This window comes from Anabrus simplex, chromosome 1 (assembly GCF_040414725.1).
Source record: "Anabrus simplex isolate iqAnaSimp1 chromosome 1, ASM4041472v1, whole genome shotgun sequence".
In the NCBI taxonomy this organism is placed as follows: Eukaryota; Metazoa; Arthropoda; class Insecta; order Orthoptera; family Tettigoniidae; genus Anabrus; species Anabrus simplex.
The window spans coordinates 718871236-718894176 of record NC_090265.1 but is presented as its reverse complement, the minus strand read 5'-3'; the positions used below and the strand labels follow the sequence as shown (position 1 = coordinate 718894176).

The 22941-nt window shown below is 39.2% G+C and overlaps 1 protein-coding gene across 3 annotated transcripts in view; it reads left to right on the top strand.

Annotated features, from left to right (window-relative positions):
- The window catches only part of cyp33 (cyclophilin-33), a 44059-nt gene that overhangs the window by 19528 nt on the left and 1590 nt on the right, over positions 1 to 22941 (top strand). For all 3 annotated transcript variants that reach the window (XM_067136052.2, XM_067136050.2, XM_067136051.2), the window contains 2 exons: positions 8619 to 8825; positions 18872 to 19053. In XM_067136052.2, the coding sequence (XP_066992153.1) occupies positions 8619 to 8825; positions 18872 to 19053 (389 nt within the window). The remainder of the gene's footprint in view (positions 1 to 8618; positions 8826 to 18871; positions 19054 to 22941) is intronic.

Here is a 22941-nt window from a genome sequence, read left to right as displayed (position 1 = left end):
ATAAAAGAAATGATGGTTGGGTGTATTTTTGTGTGATAATGTGTTACTGCTTAATAGACTTTTGAAATTGTGAGTTTATCATTATCTGCCTCTACAAAGATCTTTCTCATATTTGAGTATAAAAAGGAACATATTTCTTGACATAAAAAATGGTATAACTTGAAAACCATACGTAATATGATTTGCATACTTTTTGTAGTTGAATACCCAGATATATGATGTATAAATGCCTAATAGAAACTTTTTTGATCAAACCTTTCTTTTAGGTACAAAACAGTTTTTCCTTTCTCCTGAAAAGTAAGGATTTTGGAATGTGTACCCTTTTCAGCTCACCAATTCAATTACAATTGCCTATGTTTTCTGTACTATCTCAGTTAGGAGCTCTTTATCTTTTCTTAAGCTTTTCCATTTCTTTCGTGGTGTTCATTACACAAGCAAGCTGGAATTCAAGAGGACAAATTGGGGCAAATATTCGTTTATAGGAAAGGGAGTTAAGGATTGGAATAACTTACAAAGGGAGATGTTCAATAAATTTCCAATTTCTTTGCGATCATTTAAGAAAAGGCTAGGAAAACAACAGATAGGGAAACTGCCATCTGGGCGACTGCCCTAAATGCAGATCAGTAGTGATTTGATTGATTGATTGATTGATTGATTGATTGATTGATTGATTGATTGATTGATTGATTGATTGATTGATTGATTGATTGATTGATTGATCGATCGATTGATTGATTGATTGATTGATTGAAGCCAATTCCCAGCTGTCTCACTTTGTGTTGCCACTGCCTTTTTGATATGCCATGCTAATGTGCGAGTTTCCGCAAAGTTTTGCTCGTAGATAACCAGCAGAAGCGATCATAAAGGCGGTGAACATGCGAAATACATCAGTGAACTGCAGGAAGAGATTCCTACGACTGGGAAGGAGTGTATACATGCTGTATAGTAATACAATGTGTATACCTCGCGTAATAGTAAGAAAAATATACAACACTTATACAGGGTTTATTCACTGTACAACATTGTGAGCAGGGAGCCTCTGTGGCTCAGGCGGCAGCGCGCTGGCCTCCCATCTATCGGAGATAAATGGCAGCAGAATACACAAGGCACATCACAACAAACAATTGATTGTTGATCAATTTTATGAACTTTCTATATTGCAGGCCTTCACAGTTAGTTTTCTTCCAATTCTGTGATATTAGAGCATCTAATGTAAAGTGAGTCGTCCTTTCTTTCACGACTCCCTCTTGTGTTATTATTCAAGCGATCATCTTCACAATTTAGTCACCATCACCACCAATATCATTATAGTCAGTACGGTAAAACTGAATAAGACAAAAATAATCGGAAATTGTATTCTCTATAACTTTTGTTATGTAGTACTTTTCGATATGACCAGTAAGATAGGTAATTAAAAATCTCACATGGAGTGACAGGGATTTGACACACCCCACTCCACCCCACCCCCTCCACAGAATGCTTCCCCTTCCCCTTCCCCACCACCTCTCAATCTGAACACTACGACAGCCACACAACGTACACGCAACAGTGTGCAGCACGCTCCCAACTATACTCAAGAACATATCCAGTCCACACGTAAGTAACACACACTCTATAGCACACAAACCATTTAGCAGGCACTCTCTATCAGTTATTCAAATTCCTACTTCCTTTTCTCAGATTTTTGAATTTACCTGAGCGTAAATGCAAGTATGAAGAGGGGAGCTCTATCAACCTACTTTCTTTAATTTCAATATGTCACACATAGCATGATATGCCTCAACAAGGATCCTAAAAAACTAGCATGTATCAGCAACGACATAGACTAAGAATGAACATAGTACTTGTTAAACAAGTTACAGAACCTCAATCTACTGAACGCAACGTTCCCCATAAAATTGCAGCCCAACAATGCACCTTGATTCTATCTATACAACAGTTGGACATGTTGGCATACTGCATAGATATTTGAACTTGACACCAAAACCTCAGTGACCCTTTGTTCTGTAAGAACTGTACCCTATTTTTAACCTCTCAGCTATACAATTTTTGGAATATGTGGCATTCATGGGACTCTAGCAAGCCAAACTCCTTTAACCCAAGATCGGTCGAGGGGGGAGCGCAGCGCTAACAAAAGATTTTATCTGGCCACTACTTGCTTTTCTTTTGTTCTGCCGACGTGTGCTGCTATCTAACTGACCGGTGATATGAAGTTTGTAACATGTAATGATATGTCAACAATCGAATAGTGCTGTTAACGGCTGCCAAGTTGTCATCAGAGTGACCTAGACTACTTATTTGTGAAGTCGTGAGCGCTGCGCTAACACCTCGATCGATGGTGTTCGTTTGAATTCTAAGTAATGTTGTGTCGTGATTATTGAATTAGAAGAATTCGATTAGATTTTTTGAGTTCATTGTTTTCTATATCAGTGCACGTGAAGTTACATGTAGAATTAATTAGGAACTATGGATCGTTCAGATGCTCAGGTAATCCAGTGGCTGTTGGAAGAATCTGATAATGACACTGAAATAGGCTCATCTCAAGCGTTAGATGATTCAGTTCATTCAGACGCAGAACAGTCAAATAGCAGTGACCATGGAGTGGAAGTGAACAATCTGCCGGTGATGAGCAGGAAGTAACAGAACCTCGAGTGGAGTATATCGGTGAGGTCCAACTGACCGTTTGGCATGCTCATGCAGTCCGCCAACAAGTACGTAGGAAGCGCAGACATATAGTTATTCATCCACCGGGAGTCAAAGGAGAAATTGTAGAAAACGCTAGCACTGTTCTTGATGCATGGAAAATATTTTTCCCTGACGAAGTGATTGAAGACATTACAGCGTATACAAACGATTGCCTTCATAAAATTCGAAGTAACTACAGCAGGAAACGTGATTTTATAGATACAAATCCTGATGAAATAAGGGCAGTTCCAAGTCTCTTGTATTTTAGCAGGCGTGCAAAAATCGTCGCACCATATTGTGGAGGATTTATAGGATAAGGATGGGACTGCTCCAGAATATTTTTGACTTACAATGAGTTACCGAAGATTTCTGTTACTGTTGCGAGGTCTTCGTTTTGATGATGCACGGACAAGGTTGACAAGGAAAGCAATTGATAGACTAGCCCCGATCAGAAATGTGTTTGAAGGTTTCGTAGCAAGATGTGTGAACAGCTACAGCATTTCTGAATGCTTGAACCATTTCGTGGTAGATGTGCATTTAGACAGTTCATGCCAAGGAAGCCGGCCAAATATGGCATAATAAGGCATTATGACTTACGTTACTTTGGGTTTTGGGGCCAAATGTGATAAAAATAAATTAAAGTGCTCCATAAGGTGACAAAAGAATAAAAATAGAAACTTCCTAGCAAGATAATTTCCGATTGATATACATAAGAAAGACGGAAACTTCTTTTTCATTAACACGTCAACCGATGACGTGACGTTACTAAGGTCGACCGATGTTGGGTTAAGCATGGTAACATCCCTTTTGTCATGCCATCTTTGCACCATCATATCATTGGTGTTTCATGAAATACATTCTCCCTTTTGAATTTTCTTTGTGAAGTCTGGCATCCCTTTTCTGTTTTTTCTGACTGTGCCACAAGCTCCAGAATTTTCCTTGTGTAGGTATTCAAAAAGATTTGGGCTTGTGTACCAGTTGTTGGCATACAGGTTGTGGCCTTTGCCAATGTGAGGTGTTGTCAGAGTTTTGGCAACTGACCCAGACACTCCGAGTTTTTCATCGTATTCAATTTCCGTATCCTATCCAGTATAAACAATAAAATAAAGGATAAACCCAGTTTCACGGTCGCAAAGCATAAACTCTTTTATACCAAACCTGTGTCGCTTTGATGTGGAATGTATTGTTTCCATTTTAGAAGACCTTACCAAGCAACTAGGCTCTCATCAATATAGATATTTTGGAAGGGATAGAATATAGTTCAGAATTTCTCTCTGAAATAGTTTATTATAGGCCTAATTAAAGATTAGATTACTTATATCTTGCGGAGTATGCCCACATCCTCGACTCGATCTCACCTTTACCACGTGTATTTGTTTACTATCAGAGAGTGTTTGTTTCTACGGAAACCAGAGGTGAGGGAAAAGAAAAATAATGTGTATTGCCAAGGAATAGTTGTGCAAAGCACTCACAGTAAACAACAACAAAAGACAGTTCCCGGGTGTTGTCGTCATTTGTAACACAATCTTGTAAGAAGTTAGGTCCCGTCACTACAGATGCTGGGACAGTATTTCATCACAGAGCATACGAAATCTGATAAAACACAAAATAAAGTTCTCTGAACATGTCAAATGCCCCCAACATTGTTCTAAAAACCCGCCAGCTCGATGTCAGGAAACAGTTTCAAACATTCAACATGAAGCGTGAATAGATGGCTGTACTGTTCAGGCGCGAACTTCGAGAACGTAAATAGGCGGCAATACTCCATTGGGCCGCGCACAACACTGCAGTAAATAGATGGCAGTACTGCTCATTGGGTTAAATCACAGATATTGGTTCCATTCATTATCTCGGATAACTCACTTGTGTTCACCACAGAATTTATTATCTCGGTTTACCAAAACCAAGTTTCGTGTCAGTCTGAACTTGAACCTTAAATTTTTCATACTGACACACAGAAAACAAATGACTATGTGCTGCCACCACTATCGAAATGTAAACAATTTTTTTAATTCCAATCGGGGTATGTAAATAATTTGTCAGTTATTGAGCAGAAACAAAGAAAAAAGCCTAATATGACTTTCCTAGGGAGTGAGTTGTTATCTAATTAGGTGGCAGAAAGCATTAACATCATAGAGAATAAGAAAACAAATTATAGCTTACACATTGTATATTTCACTCAAAAAATAAGGCTGTGTTCCTTAATTCTTCATTATAAAGTCATGTACTGTTCAATATATAAGCTATAGTCAAGAATTCATCGTAGGCCTACCTATGTGTTGGGAATTCCAGGTTGTGGTCATTTATGGATGATACTGTCAAAGCTTTAGATAACCTGAAGTGTGTTTCAAAATCAGTGTCATTGTAGTCCTCAAAGAGTGTAGCAGTTCTTTTTATCCATCTAGGGTGTTTTATTGCATAATCTTGGTTATATTCCTCGTCACTGTGATTTTCTCTTGCAGTTAAATATTCCAGCTGTCTAGGAGCTGCCATCTCGAAAGGCTATTATCTTAGATTTCCTGTTTTACTGGCCAACTTTTCTCCAGTAAAATTTTAAACCAAAATAATGTTGTTGGTGAATACAATTGTAACTGTTATCCTGGTTTTCTTAGCTTTAAACCAAGATAAAAGATGTTACTCACATTGGCAAATAAGGGTCTAAGTGACCAAGATTTTGTTGTAATTCCTTCCACTGTGTGATTTTTTTTTTACAGGTGATATAGCCATTGTCATTTAAAGAGAGCTTGAGAAATACACTGCAATAATGCTGCGCAAAAGATTACAAGGCGACTTCAGTCAGTCATGCAGATTGCCACGCTTTTAACATCTAAAAGGGCTGATGCCTTTCAGTAGCATTCATTAGTCTGATCTCTCACTAGACACTCTTCCAACGTGATGACACATATCTGTTTCACTGAATACATGGTAGCAAGATCTGGTGTGATATAGAGAAAAATAAAGATATATATACACACACGAGGGCTGTAAATAAAGTAGTGGCAACATAGTCCAGACACTCGCAGGAGATCGGGCATGAGAGCAGTTAGGTGGCGCTGTTGTCGATGTGTAGTGTGCATTTGATGGGTATCCAGTCGGGAGTGTAGTTGCTGTCTGGCGTTGAAGTGAAGAGTGTCGATTTCACCTCTTTAAAACATGTTTTCACAATATGACCAGCGTTCGCGGATTAAAATTAAGGTTGTCCATGGCAAAAATACATCAGAATGTTATGAAGCCTGTGGCGAGAATGCATTACTGTATAGGATGGTTGCACGATGGGTCAAGGCGTCGTTTCGTGCGGGTCGGAATGAGACTGCGATTTCCACCGCAGAGGTCGGCCGTCCATTCCTCAATATCAGATTGACATCGTGAGTGGTCTCATTTCTGTAGACCATCGATGGACTGTCCGGGAATTATCCATAGAGAATGTCTCAGTCATCAAACGGTGTCGCACATACTGATGAAATGTCTTAACATGAGGAAAATTACGTCCTCCTGTTGGGTTCCACATCAGTTCACTGATGTACAGAAATGGCACTGGTATGCACTGGCTGCCATCCACCAGGACAGATACTGCAACGAAGGAGATGCATTTCTGCAATGTACCGTACTGTTGCCACTGACGAGATGTGGGCACGAGCCTACGAGCCTGAATGAAATAATTTGAATGAATGACATCACCCAGGTTCGCTACATCCACAGGAATCCAGTCAGGTGAAGCTTATGCTGATTGTGGCATACGTCTACAAGGGTGGTACTCTTACACGTGCTGTGCTTGTGGGACAAACCATCAACAGTAACTACTGTTGCCGATTTCTGGAGCAACATCTGCATCCGGCTATGTGGCGCAAATGTCCACGTTTATTGCGAGACAATCACCCCATTGTGTTGCATGACAACGCACACCATGTTGCAAACAATGTCAAGCTCTTATTGCAACGGTGACATTCGGAGTTCTTGAAACACCCTCTGTACTCACCAGACACGAGTCCTTGTGACCAACCTGTTTCCGAAGTTGAAGTAACCCCTCCGAGGCCACCGATTTCCTGATGTGGCATTCGTACTCCATGCAGTAGGGTGCTCTGTCGCTGTTATCAACAGAGAATGCCTTGCCAACAGTCTCCTACGGCTTCCCACCATTTGGCAAAAGGTAATGACTACATTGAAGGAACATAATGCAATTGTACTTGCTAGTTCATGAAATATTGCATTCTTTCAATATTGCCACCACTTTATTTACAGCCCTCATATAATTTCATACATACATACATACATACATATCCCACGTCGTTCCATCTTAAGCGATGGGTCGGCAAACGAGGCTTCTCCACCAGGTGCGGTCCCTGAACTTCTCTCCTTCTTCAATGCTTTCCAAAGTATGTCCTCTCTGTTGAATGTCAATCTTCACCATGTCCTTGTACCTGAGTCTTGGTCGCCCTCTTGGTCTTTTGTCTTCAAGTTTTAGATCATACATTTTTTTTTGGGTAATCTGTTATCACCCATGCGTCGCATATGTCCATACCATCTCAGTCACTGCACTGTTATTTTGTCCTGCTGTCTTACAACTTGAGCCTGCTTGCGGATTTCCTCATTACGGACTCTGTCCCTCCGTGTTTTGCCGATCATGCTACGGACAAATTTCATTTCTGCTGCCTGGATTCTACTAACATCTTTGTTTCTCGTGGTCCATGTTTCGCAACCATAGGTCAGGATTGGTACGTAATAAGTTTCATATATGACTCTCTTACATTTTTTTGGTATTTTCTTGTTCCATATTATGTCTTTAACTATTTTGTAAAAGTTGCTACCTGCCTGAATTCTGTGGGAAATTTCCTTATCTATAGAACCAGTATCAGAGAAAACACTTCCAAGATATTTGAATTGATGGTTCATCTGTAGCTGTTTCCCCTCCATTTCAATGTGTCCCATTGGTAGCCCGTATCTCTTCATGACCATAACCTCACTTTTCTCTTGGCTGAAGATGAGTCCATATTCTTTAGCAGATTCTGCCCAGGAGTTTATTTGTCCTTGAAGATCTTCATTAGAGTCTCCCCACGAGCATATATCATCCGCGAAAAATATAACTTTCATTTTCTTACCTCCAATGGTTTGGTGAACTTTTCTCTGAATCTCATTCATCACAGTGATGAAAAGAAGAGGAGACAGAACACCACCGTGTCTTAACCCAGATTTTATATCAAAGGTTTCAGTCATTCCTACAGGTGTTTTGACTTTACTTCGGGTATCTTCATACAAATTCTTGATCCGGTGTATCATGTCATCCTGTATTCCAATTTTCTTCAGTGCTTCCCACACCTTCTCTCTATTCACTGCATCAAATGCTTTCTTGATATCCAGAAAGGCTAACCACTAATTTCGGTTATGTTCATAGTATTTTTCCATTAACTGACGGACTGTAAAGATTAAATCAGTTGTTGATCTCCCCTTCCTGAATCCATACTGTTCTTCGAAGAGGTTCTTTTCAATAAGGGGTCTGATTTTATGCTCTATAATTCTTTCATAAAGTTTACCAACTTGAGATGTTAAAGTGATGCCTCTATAGTTGGAACATTTCTTTCTGTCTCCTTTCTTGAAGATTGGAATTATGATGCCTGTTTTCCAATCGACTGGTATGTCCCTTTCTTTGCAGATCTTACGAAAGTGTCTGTAGATCCAATGTTTTCCAGAAATGCCCATTGCCTTGATCATTTCTCCATTAATTTCATCAGCCCTCATCTAATTATGAATTAGTATCTCTACAAGTAATAATTTCTGAGCTGTAGATCAAGAGAGTTCTGTCTGTTTAGATGTTGACTAGTGAATTTAAAATCCAGTGGCTTTAAGTAGGTTAGGTGACATTACTGGAGGTATCTGAGGGGAGTGCTTATTCTGTTATCCTTGTCATTACTAACATTAATGAAAACCTTCTATTTTAGGAGGAGGAATCTTCTGCCAAGAAGCCCAAGAGGAACCCACAGGTGTACTTCGACATCAAGATAGATAAGAACAACATTGGACGCATCATCATGATGTTGAGAGCAGACATTGTTCCAAAGACGGCTGAGAACTTCCGGTGCCTGTGTACTCATGAACGAGGATATGGCTACCAAGGAAGCACCTTTCATCGGATAATTCCAGATTTTGTATCCTTTATGTAATGCATTTCCAGCTATTTGGGTTTGGTCTTGTGCTTCACCAATTGCGCAGAGTCTATGTTTAGTTTGAACAAAGGCTTTTTGGATGTAGTGTGGGTGGTTCCTTAATCCAAGGCCATACCATCATATTAGATACCAGGTTGCATTTGCGTTCCAAAATAGAAGATTTACTTGCCCGTCATGACAGTGGCAAAACTGAACGAATATATCCCGCGCCATTCCATCCTAAGCGATAGGTCGGCAAACGAGGCTTCTCCACCAGTTCTGGTCTCTGAACTTCTCTCCTTCTTCAGTGCTTTCCAAAGTATGTCCTCGCTGTTCAATGTCAATCTTCACCATATCAGTTAACCTATTCATTAAAAATGAAATCATTTTTAAGTCAAACTGCAATTGCGTTGTTCAAATTCTGGAGTAGAAACAACTATCTACGGTGTAGTACCAGGTGTGTGCATAAGTCTTTTCTGGTTTCACTAAGAGATGGTGCCGAGAACAGTACGCAGCGTATGAATTTGACACACGTCAGTTTGTTCGTTTGACATTAATCTACCAGCACACACAAGTTGAATCCACCAAACACATGATCATTCAGTGATCTTGTCGACGTTTGTGCCTGAAAAAAACAAAACATTTGCATCATGCATTGCTTTTCGTATTTAATCAAAAGAAAAAGGCTGTGGAAACTCATTGTTTGCTGGTAGAAACATATGGTGAACACACTCCATCGATTACAACATGTGAGGCATGTTTTTAACTTTTTAAACGTGGTGATTTCAGTGTGAAAGACAGTGAGTGCTCTGGTAGACCAGAGCTCTTGAAGCCCGGTGAAACTGTTAACACATTGGAGACCGTGTCTTAAGGTGGTATATGGGCAGGCAGACCGCAATACTTTTTATGGATTTTAAAAAATTGTAGAAAATAGTTGGTAGGTTGCAATTGTAACATGTACAGTAGAACCTCGATAATTCGAAATCGGTTAATTCAAAATCCCGCCTAATTCGAAGAAGCTCTCGTTCCCGGAAACATGAGATACAGTTTTGCATGTTAATTGTTTAATTCGAAATACGGATAATTCGTAATTCGAAGTACAATGTCGGCCCCATTACCGAAATTCAGACTTTTAATTCGAAACTGCCTTTACATTTTAAAACAATAGTATGTTACAGAGTAATTTCAACTCGAAATGTATCCGCTCCGCGTCATAATAGAACGCGCGTTCCGGAACGTGGAGGGGAAGCTTTCTGCACTTACACTCACTTCGGTGGGTCTACAGTGCGCTTCATGATTGCTAAGTTGAATGAAATCGGAATTCTTTTGTGTTCAACCTTTTAAGGAACGCCGTAATATCACGCAACATGCAGTGTGCGGGAAAACAGAATCCGCGAACACTGGCGATGCCGACAGTTGACGAAAAAACGTGGCAAATATAATAAATTCGTATGCACCGAATAACATTGACATTGCCGGTGAAACTGCATTGTTTTATTTTAATGCGAGCCCAAACGGTCTTATGGTTTTAAAGGAGAAATTGCCAGCCGGGAAATCGTAGTGTGAGGGATGGGGGTCATAGTAGTACGTTGCAATGCACATGGAAGCGATATACTTTATCCCCTCGTCATAGGAAACTTCGATAAGCCACGATGTTTTAAGAGCGTCGGGCACTTTCCATGCCAGTACAAAGCATGTATAATAAAAATGCAAACAGTAAAGAAATCCAAAAAATAATGCATTTGCACAGGGGAACCGGCATAATTTATCCTCGTCTTTGAATTGCGCGACTTTTTTTCTTTCGTTGCGTGAGGTTATGTTTGTCAGCGATTTATCCAAGATCCAAGTGCATTATTTGAACATTGCAAATGCACCTTGTTGGATACATTTCGGAAATAGTTTTTTCCATGGCATTTGAAAGGTTTGAACTGTGAATCGAGGTGATTGCATGTATTAATGGGTCTTAATACTTTGTGACGTGGCAGGTGTTTACATTTCTGAAGTACGAGAGAAGTGCCATGGCGGGAAATCGTACAAGGACAGAGTCATAGGAAAGTTCGATTTTAAGGGCATCGGGTACTTTCTGTGTAAATACAAGGCATCTAAAATGCATACAGTATAGTAATCCAATCAATAAAGCACTTACACATGGGAGCGAGCATAAATTTCTCCTCGTCTTTGAATCGTGTTTTTTTTTTCTTTCTTTCGTTACGTGAGGTTATGTTTACCAGTGAGATATCCGAGTGTATTATTTGAATACTGTAAATGCACCTTCTTGGATACATTTTGGAAATAGTTCTTTTTTCATGGCATTTGAAAGGTATAAACTGTGAATCAAGGTTAAATGCATGCAGTAACGGGCCTTAGAATATTTTATAACCCGGCAAGCGTTGGTACTTCTGAATTTCGGATTGGCGGTTAATTCGAAATCACGTAATTCGAAGTCCGATTTTTGAGTCCCAACGACTTCGAATTAACGAGGTTTTACTGTATATATCATCAAAAAATGAAAAGTGTCTATTCTACAGGTTAAAAAGTTGCATGAAGATCTATTGAATACTTTTCATATAATACATTTTCCAACGGTATGACTTTTGCAACAACAACAACAAAAATGTCTGACAACAAAGTCCTGAGTGCGGAATAGTTTGAAGCATTCAGGGACACAAAGTGCTACAGAACACATTGGATACCACCAGTATGTCTCTTTTCTCGTTACTTTCCCATTTTCCGCTTTTCCTTTATCTGCACAGGCTTTGCAAGTGCGTCCAGATCACCAAAAATACCCGGCGAATGCAAATCAGTCCCTGCTTTTGAATTATCATCGCTTGCGTCACTTCGTTCTAAATGAAAATCCAGTCCTATGAAGATCATGAAACATTAGCTAAATACACTACAAAGTGCGAAATCACACCTGGGTGGAATATGATAGGTTATAAATACCTTCATCACTAACATGAAGTTCGAAATCAGGGTCTAGATCTGAATCACCTACCTCTTCTACTGAACCACTGTCATCAAAAATCTCTTCTAAAATTTCTACAATTCCACCTTCATTTAATGATCCAATCATTATAGCAGAAACAAAACACAGTCTAAACACTTCGCACGATGTAAACAAAACTCTGAAATCGCGTGCGTTGAGCAGCTGGAAGCAAGGCGGGAAGCATGGAGTGTAGAAGTGAATTCGAGCAAAAATAAGCTGCTATAAGTTCGAGAAAACATCGGCAGAGGACACGAGGACACGAGGGGCTCGGTCTCCAATGTGTTAATGCACGACGCTATCGCCAACAAATGATTAATTTAAATCATGCATTGATCAAAAGGTGATCAGAATGGGCAGAAGGCGTGGCAAAGTGATTTTGTTACACGACAATGCGCCGTCTCACACAGCAAATCCAGTGAAAGACACCTTGAAATTGCTTGGATGGGACATCCTTCTGCACCCGTCTGGGGCACATGCTCGCAGAGCAGCACTTCAGCAATTTTGAGGTAGTTGGAAAATGGCTCGACGAATGGTTTGCCACAAGAGACAAGCAGTTTTTCTGGCATGGTGTTCATAACTTACCTGAAAGATGGGCAAAGTGCGTAGAAGCCAATGGCCAATATTTTGAATAAACAAAAAATTAATATCTCTTGAAAATTACATGTTTTCTTTACCTAAAAACCGGCAAAAACTTATGCATACACCTGGTATTCCATACTCCCTCTAGAAAAATGGTGAGGTAGTCCCGTCTTTGATTCCATGGCCATACAACGAAACCTCCCAAACATTTATTCTAACACATGAAAGTAGGTTAACAGACAAGCCCTCATAGGTAAAAAGACAAGTAAACTATGATGACGAGGACGAGAAAACGACAGTAACTAAAGTCACTCCAAGCCTCTGAAATGAATCAGTAATGACAAAAATAAACTTGCTTCCTCTTGCTTGAAAGAAAGAAAAAAAAAATTCCTAAATGTAATGGAGTATCAGATAATGTTGGAACTGCAGTGTCCTTCATTTGCCTTATATTTATGATAGCACTAGATGTGTTATCTGTTATGGACACGGGGTCTGAACGGGTTAAAAAAATTATAAATGAAATCGTTAGTTATGTTTTATGGCTGAGGTTTGTATGAAAGCATTGTGAAGGAACTCCAATTACCAGACCGATATTACCAGACCCTTTATTGTAATAAAGTGTAACATTGTCAGTCCTGACCAATTGAGGCTGAGAGTTGTCTGGATTAACAGAAATAAAAGAAGTTAATTTTGTGAATAAGAACAATAAACTATATAACAACAATAAATAATAATAATAATAATAATAATAATAAGCAGGTCATCTGTAGGGTCTTTAATTGGAAGAAATAACAGTCTCGGCTACCATTGCTCTAGGGTCCTATAGCGTGTGCAGAGACCGCTAAAGTTAGTCACATGATGCAGTTTTAATTTTTTAACTGGTTTATAAAAGTTCACCTGCTCATGCATAAGAGGTGCAGCTGCAAAAGATTCGAATCATGCTTCCACTGAGAGTCTAAACCAAGAATATTTCCATCGTATTCAAGTGTAGAAATGTTCTTACACTTGCATGGTTCACCCCATCTGCATAACCTAAATGTCTTCTTCTGAAAGATCTGTCCGTGCGATAATAAGGTGATGGAGAGTTTCCATTTTAGCAGCAGGTATTTGAACTCACAATCCTTGGTCTCTCATGACCGGTAGCGCGTAATATTCAAGTGTTCTCTTTCTGTGAAGATCGCAGCTACTATTGTTGCTTTGTTGCTGGTTTTACGTCCCACTAACTACAGTTTTATGGTTTTCAGAGAAGGCAAGGTGACGGAGTCTTGTCCCGCAGGAGTCCTTTAACATAAATCTACTGACATGAAGCTGACATATTTGAGGACTCTCAGGATTGAACCTGTCAAGTTTGGCTGAGAAGCGAGAATGATTTCTGGTACAAACAGGTGGGAACAATGGCAACAGGGTACTCATAATGAGGAAGTAAAGGCTAAGTTAGGGATTAACTCGATTGATGAAGTTGTATGCATAAACTGGCTTCAGTGGTGGGGTCATGTGAGTTGAATGGAGAAGGATAGATTACCTAGGAGAATAATGGACTCTGTCATGGAGGGTGAGAGAAGTAGAGGGAGACCAAGACATCGATGGTTAGACTGAGTTTCTAACTATTTAAAGATAAGAGGTATAGAAATAAATGAGGCCACAGAGTTAGTTACAAGAAGAGGATTGTGGCGGCATTTAGTAAACTTACAGAAGCTTGCAGACTGAACGCTGAAAGATGTATGTACGTAAATTCCATCAAGTTTATCGCATACTTGCTTTGAAGTATCTTGAGTTGATAACGACTGATTTGAAGAAAGCTACTAAAAGTGCTCCTTTTTCTTAGTGGTTTAACATTGCACTAACACGTCAAAGGTTTTTGGCAGTGCAAGGATTGGGAAGGTATCAGCCATGACCCTAATTAAGGTACTGCCCTAGCATTTGCCTGATGTGAAAATGGGAAACTATGGAAAACCATCTTCAGGGCTGCCGACAGAATTCAAACCCACCATCTCCCATATGCGAGCTCACAGTCGCGCGAGTCTAACTGTATGGCCAAGTCGCTCTGTAAAAGTGCTACTCTGTTGTCATTTGACATCAGAACCAAGCATCACAAAGGCCATGCATCGTGGTGTAACTTATAATAATAATAATAATAATAATAATAATAATAATGGGCCGATGACCTTAGATGTTAGGCCCCTTAAAACAACAAGCATCAACAATAATAATAATAATAATAAAATACTTTATTAACGGTAATACCATTTTTACATACAATAGAGAAAAATAAACAGTCCGACTCGTTGGCTGAATGGTCAGCATACTGGCCTTCGGTTCAGAGTGTCCCGGGTTCGATTCCCGGCCGGGTCGGGGATTTTAATCGCTTCTGATTAATTCTTCTGGCTCGGGGACTGGGTGTTTGTGTCCGTCCCAACACTCTCCTCTTCATATTCAGACAACACACTACACTACCAACCACCACAGAAACACGCAATAGTGATCACATCCCTCCATATAGGGTTGGCGTCAGGAAGGGCATCCGGCCGTAAAACAGGGCCAGATCCACATGTGCAACACAGTTCGCACCCGCGACCCCACAGGTGTGGGAAAAGCGGTAGGAAAAGAAGAAGAGAAAAATAAACAAGACAGAACACACTAATAAAGAAAGGTCAGTGGAGTATAAGAAAAAAAAGATGTACAAATATATACACAGGTTATAGAACAGGTAAGCGCAGGAAAGTAGTAGTCACTTCTGGAGATTGAGTAACTGATTTCTAAATTTTGACGGCGAGCTTAGAAATCTTGACATTTGTTCAATTGGCCCATTGAATGCATAGTTAGTTCTATGCCAATTTGTAGACAATGTATGCTTAAACCACGTGTGTCTGCCTGGTACGTGTAAGTTAATTTTTTTTAAGGAGTTGTGGGCAATTCGCCAAGGAGTGGAGCAATTTAAAAATGAAAAGTGTATCCAAGAATTCATGGCATTTTGACAGACCATGCAGATTTAAAGAATGTTGTAGGGCTGTATAATCAGCATTTTCATGTGGGAATCCTGCTCTGAATGATTAACAACAAACAAAACATCACATGATTGTGATGTAACATGGGGTATTAGAAACATTATTCAGTCATGCTTTGAGCTGTGCTTATACAAGGATGTGATTTGCATGCGTTTCAGTTTAAAGAGCTAAGAGACAAACAAAACATAAAAATCATGTAAATTACTTCAGAATTGTAAAAAAATAAATAAAAAATGACGTAATGGAAAAGCTCGAAAGAGGATTCGTACCTCGTACCTTATTAGAGAAATCTACAACAACTTGTGCATTTCCGATTTTCAGTTTAAAAATTTGCCAAGAACTTTTTCTTTTTGCCAGAGCCTGTCGTACTTTTTTTGCAACAGGCTTTATTGCTTGTAGGTATATAAGATTCCTTGTACATTATTTCTCTAACATTCTTGTCTAAAATTCTTCATTAATTCATTACAACAATATATATATATGTCTGCATTTTTTACTTTATTTATTTTATTCATATTTTTTTTTTTTTTTTTAATTTATTTATTTCATCTGGCTCATCATCATGTGTTCTACCTACAGGCTGGTTTTCACATGGCAGTTCTCCATGCTCTTCTGTCTTCTGTCATCCTCTTCAGAACCTTGTAAGCTCCTCCTTCTTTGATGTCATCTATCATCTTGTACCTTCTCCTTCCTCTCAGTCTCCTTCCGCAGACTAATCCTTCCAGTGCTTTTGTTAACAAACAATCCCGTCTCAGCAAGTTTCCCATTCAGTTCTTCTTCCATTCTCTTATGACTTACAGCAGTGTTCTCTTCTCACCAACCCTTTCCAATACTTTCTCGCTCTTTCCATCCAACTTATTCTCCCAATTCTCCTCCACATCCATATCTCAAACGCTTGTAGCCTTTTTTCATCCTCTCTTCTCATTGTCCATGTCTCTGTCCCATATAATGCCACACTCCAAACAAAGCACTTACCAAGTCTTTTTCTCAAAATTTTATCTAATTTGCCACATAATAATCTCCTTGCCGAACTTGATAGCTGTAGCCACTTAAGTGCGGCCAGTATCCAGTATGCGGGAGATAGCGGTTTCGAACCCCACTCTCGGCAGCCCTGAAGATGATTTTCTGTGGTTTCCCATTTTCACACCAGGCAAATGCTGGGGCTGTACCTTAATTAAGGCCACGGCCGCTTCCTTCCCACTTCTAGCCTTATTCTGCCCCATCGTCGCTATAAGATCTACCTGCATACCTGCCAACCCTTCCGTTTTACCTGGAAACTTTCCGTTTTTTAACTCGTCTTCCGATTTTCCGATTTATTGTTAATTCTTCCTATTTTTGACCAATATAACCTCCAGTACGGTCAATACTCTTCCTCTAGGATAAATTCTTATGTGCTTGTGTAATTTATCCAACCTCATTTTCAAGTGTATTTACTTGATTCTTTATTTTGCGAGTGTATCGTCCATCGCCTTAGTGTATCGTATTTCCTGCTCACTATAGCAGCATCTGTGCTTTACGGCTGGGTATTCGGGATGGCAATCGTTCTACAAGCAAGAGAGGCTAGCGCACACTAGCAGCTCAGTTAATCGGGGCAAAAGAATTTGTTTCTTAATGCGTGGTTCGCGCACTATTAATATTGTTTCTGTGCATCATTTCGTTGGAGTTGTAGGCCACGTGTTTTTTCTAGCGGTTCTGTGCTTTTCCCCGTGTCAAAGTCGTATGTAATAACATGTGACACACCGATCTGTTTTGTATGTGGTAGTTTTGCATATTTCAGTGCAGTTTTTTCATTCTTACTTCATAATTTTGATGAGTTGAATGAATTTCAGGGAGTTGTTGGTGACAGTTTCTGCTATTTTCTCTTTACGTTATGGCCAAAAATCTTAACAAACGTTATCTCCATTTTACAGTCTAATAAAGGAAACTATTATGCGTTTTGTTGCGTGTGTCGGTGTGATATAAATACACTGGAACCTCGATATCTCAAATCACCTCGGGAGATAAATTTTATTTCGAGTTATCGAAATTTCGAGATACAGAGAATACCGTTTTTGTTTATGTATAGCACATAATTGAAACATATGTATCTACGATCTTTTACTGAATACATTATTTTTAACAGTACTTGCAAATATACGAAGAAAACTCTATTTTACGGCATCACTTTAATTATAACACTTATTATAGTAACTTTTTAGAGGACAGGATACAGTACATACAGTAGTGAAACAAGCTCCGTTAACACCTTTGGAAAAAAATCCGTTAATCTCTTCTGTTTGTTGCGGTTAACCTTTCCTCCCTTCACGTTGAATCTTCTCGTCAGTACCATGTTGCAGAGTTTTGTAAATGGAGCTTGTCATCCGCGACTTCTGGGCTTGCTTTCGTACGTGACCGGTGATTGACACCCGAGAAACAGCGAAGCTTTGCCGATTTTCCGATCACTAGAAATTCGAGTTTTTCGGTTCCCGTCATATTAGTTCCCAGCTTCACTGTAACCCTTTCTTTACTTGTTAACTGTTCCTCACAAACCACAAATGCCATATTGCACAGTTAATGTTGCACAAAATTTGAGTTACAGAGTATTTTTCCTTCAGGGGAGGAAATGTTTGCCTCAAGAAATCGAGAAATTCGTGTAACCAAATTTCGAATAATAGAGAAATAAATACACGTGAAGAATAGGACAAATAGCCAGAACATTTAAGTTACTTCAAGATACTGAAAATTCGAGTAATGGAGGTTCGAGATATCGAGGTTCGACTGTATTACTATTCATATGTATGTGTCATAAATGAGAGTGATTAGGTCCATTTTCTTGTGACCTGTATTGGTGCAATGTTAAGCAACTTGTAAAAAGAAAATTGCCTCTTTCTATTGAATGCTTTCTTCACTACAACAGTATCGGTTTTCACCTCCTGATGGCATCTCATGTCTTCATTTATTGTACTTCCAAGATGAATAAAAGCTCTTACTTGCCCTGTCTTGATATTTGTTAATTTTCTTCCTTTACTGATCACCATATTGTTTGTTTTTGATGTATTTATTCTCATCCCATACTCCTCGCAAGTTTCGTTCATATCGTTTAGCATTCTGTTTAAAGTTCTTTTGCTTTCTGCCAATAATATAAAAAATATCAAACAATATAAAGCTAATGTTCAAAAGCATTTACGAATGTTAGAATTAAATAGACTACATTGTAAACAAACCTAGTAGTCTTGTAAGAAGAAGATAGTGACTATTTACTTCAGACTTTGGAAAGCTACAGTACGTGATGCCCAAGATTAGTCTGTGTGTGCCTCTTCTTGTATTTTTCTCCTGTTTTTAGTCTTCCACCTCTTGACAAGCCTTTTAAATTTTCTTGTGTTTATCTGGGTTTCTCCTAATCCCATACTGAACACTTCTCTCAAATATGGCCTTGCTAACTAGCGTGAACACCTGCGCCTCCGGTGAGACTGAGATGTAATTCCTTAACTGAATCTCAGATGTGTCAGGGGGGAGACTTCACAAACCACAATGGCACTGGAGGGCGTTCCATCTACAGCAAGAAATTTGAAGACGAGAACTTTATCTTGAAGCACACAGGTCCCGGAACATTGTCCATGGCCAACTCCGGACCAAACACCAATGGTTCACAGTTCTTCATGTGTACTGCTCAGACTGACTGGTAAATTGGTATTTACATTCTTAGGCAGGAGAGTAAGCATGACACTAGTTAACGTAGTCATACAGAGAGAGATAAGGACATGACCCACACAGACCTGTCATTGTGTTCATCCTGTTATGTATTCCTTTTCATACTCTGTTCTTTCTACCACACATATACAGCCAAAACTGGTTAGAACATTTTTTGTGGGGACCAAAAAAATGTCAAAGAGGAAGTGTACTCAAAAATGAAAAATTTAAAGTTAGGTTTGAACGTTAAAAATATTACAATAAAAAACAAGTGTTTACAATTATAATTAATGAAATGAATAAAACAAATACAGTTTAATAACACCAATATAGTAAAGCATTCAGGAAAAAAGTTCTTAGAAACTTGAACTATACATGTCATTCAATCTTCTTTCAGTTGCTTACTGTTGTGTTTAAAGTCGTCGTAGGAATGTCCAACATTTGGACGATTTGCACACGTTTCATGTGTGGATTAGCGCCCACTTTCAAGATAAACTATAATTTTTCGTTATTTGTAAACTGGCTAGCTTTCTTCTTGTAACTGAATGTCCTGTAAACAACTATGCCTATGTACAGTAGACCTAATTTACATATGTTGTTACACAATTCATTTACAAACGTAAAATTAAGCACCAACATGTCAGATGAGCTACTGTGGCATGATCCAAACAACCACACCAAAGACTGGCTTGCAATTGACACTCCCTGTAGCTGTAGGCCTTGCTATATAGTCCGAGGCCAAGAATTTAAGTTCTCTATCAAATCCTTACCCAGGCCAGTTGCCATGGCTGGGAACACTAATTTAAATTCCTTATGGCCGGAGTTATGAACGTACTAGAGCGACATAATTGTGCTGTTCAGGTTCCTTTAGCATGTATTTAATAGGGCATGGACTGGGACTTCAGAATAATGTTGTTATAAGCAGGGAAATTCGCTAGAGAGGGACGTCTTAACCAGTTTCAACCATATATGACTTGATTTGTTCACTTGTTTCCTTCCATCGCTTATATTCACCCACTGGAATCGTTTGGCCTTTGAGTATTTGTCCTGTATTCAACTTTACCTTATGTCTGTTCCCTTTTCCTGCATTTATCTGGCTTTCTAAATAGGGAAGACCCTCTCACACGAGTGTGTCCACATGGTGCTGAATTCACCATGGCTCACATTCTCATAGAACCAGCCCCGCGGTCTGGGGGTAGCATGCTGCCCGTCACGCGGGGAGACCGGGTTCAATTCCCGGCCAGGTCAGGGATTTTTACATGACCTGAGGATTGGTTCGAGGTCTACTCAGCTACATGATTACAATTGAAGAGCTGTCTGACAGTGAGATGGCAACCCCATTTAAGGAACCATGTGTCACCTTGTAATCTGCAGGCCTGCAAGCTGAGCACCGGTCACTTTGTAGGCTAAGGTCCTTCAGGGTTGTACTGCTTTTTTTTTTTTATGGAGTGCGACTATCTCTCTGGCCTAAGACAGGACCTCAGCCTGCAGGAAGCACTGAAACTTCATACTAGCGGATGACAAAAATACATCTTGATCTCATCATTCGCTTTGTGTTAGTGAGTGGATTAATCAAGAGCATATAAATTGCAGGTGTCCTGTTAGTCATGGATGTATTTTGTTATCCTCTTAAAACAAACATCACTGCCACCACCATCTTTTCCTACACATCTCTCAGTGTATGAAGATGTGGAGATTGTCCTAGTTTCCTCTTTCTGTTGCTCTTCCTACTCTGACCTGCCATTTTGTTTATCCTATTACTGTATATGTTCCCTTTCATTTCCCTGTCTCTGTGAAAGGAGAATAATCGTGTGACCCAGTGTAGGCAAAGTGGAATAGGCAGTTAAAAAATGAAAATGACAAGAACTGTGGGAATAGACAAGCTTGTATTGAAAACAATAGAGGCAGCAGTGGATATAAAAAATTGCGAGTAAAAGTTAATAATAATAATAATAATAATAATAATAATAATAATGTTAATGGCTTTATCTCCTACTGATTACCTTTGCGACCTTTGGAGACGTCGATGTGCCGGAATTTAGCTCCGCAGGTGTTCTTTTACATGCCAGTAAATCTATCGAGATGAGGCTGACGTATTTGAGTTCCTTCAGTTACCACTGGACTGAGCCAAGATCAAACCTGCCAAGTTTGGGTCGGCCAGCACCTCAGTTATCTGAACCACTCAGCCTGGTACTAAAAACTATTATCGTTCTTTAAAGCTAAGAAAACCAAGATAATAATTAAATTTGTATTCACCAACTAGTCCCAGTTTTATAAGACAATATACAAACTTATGGTATTGAATAGGTGGACCCTTCTCTACCCTTTGATAGGAATTCGCCAACAACATTATTTGGATAATGGATATTATCTCGGTTTAAAATTTTACCGGAGATAAGTTGGCCAGTGAAATAGGAAATCTGAGATAATAGCCTTTCAAGATCCCAGCTCATAGGTGGCTGGAATATTTATTTGAAAGAGAATCACAACGACGACAAATATGACCCAATATTATGCAGTAAAATATTGTAGGTGACTTAACATGAATTCTCGATTATAGCTTCTATCTGTGTGGTACATGACTGGATGATCTTTTTTAATGAAGAACTAAGGAATGTTGCCTTATATTTTGAGTGAAATCTACAATGTGTAGTCTCTAATTTGTTTTCTTATTCTTTTTAATGTTATGCTTTCTGCCATCAAATTCAATAACCATTCCTTCTCTTGGAAAGTCGTATTAGACTTGTTTCTAGTCAATAGTGGACATAATTTATCATAAATTATATGCAAACACCAAACATAATTTTAAATAGTTACAATTTTCTAATGGCGGCAGCACGTAGTACGGTATTTTCTCGCATAATTAACGCCCTTGCATAATTTACGCATCCCAATATTTTTGGGTCCAAAGTGGAGAAAAAGAAATGTTCACATATTTGACACACCCACTTCTTTGAACATCCATCACGCAGCTCTTGATGTGTTTTGAAATAAAGATTTCAACTACTCAGGTAGCAGCCTTCCTATTGCAAAAACAGGCATTCCAAATACCGGGCAACATGCTGTTATCAGCCGGTAGGAAATACCACTGCACTAGTTCAGTGAGAGAATCAGCCCAGAAGTGACTAGTGACTGTCTATTCCAGTCTGGTACAAACTAATTTTAAGAATGTTTTGGGTACAAGAAATGCGTTTTATGTAATCTCAGAATTGTTTGTTAGTCCACAGTGAGCAAGTATTTGAGTAATACTGCATCATATAAACTCACGGTGATCAGTTATGCTGAAACATACGGGAATAGGGCAGTATTCAGTGTCCGAATGCAACATGCGCTACCATGGTAACAGTGAAGTGCACTTCAAGCGACCAACAAGTCTTGCAGAGCATTTCACAGACCAAAAAGCGGCAAGTTTCCGAAAGTAGGGGAGGATCACCTTAAATATATGATTTTGTTACGCAACGTTGGATAAGCCGTTTCTCACGAAATGCTGTATTTTAAAGGACGAGAAATAGCTGCTGCACCTGGGATCAGTGTCTCGGTTTTGAAGGTTAGCAGAAGTTTGATGATTTGTTTTATGAAGAGAAATGGACTTTTCTTTGACGAAGAACAACATTTTGCCACAAAATGCTGAATGACTTCAACAAAAAAGAAATTGATATTCATTGCATTGTGATTGAGAAGCCTAAAGTGAAGGAACCACAGGTCAGACGATAATCAGTTTCCGTTTGCCACAAAATCGAGCAATCGATGAGAAAGTGACATAGAGTGTTATCACATGCGCTACCGGAAGCAAAAAAGAACGATTTACTACAATGCTAACTATAACAGGTGATGGCAGAAAGCTTGCACCTTATGTTGTTCTAAAATGAAAAACAGTCCA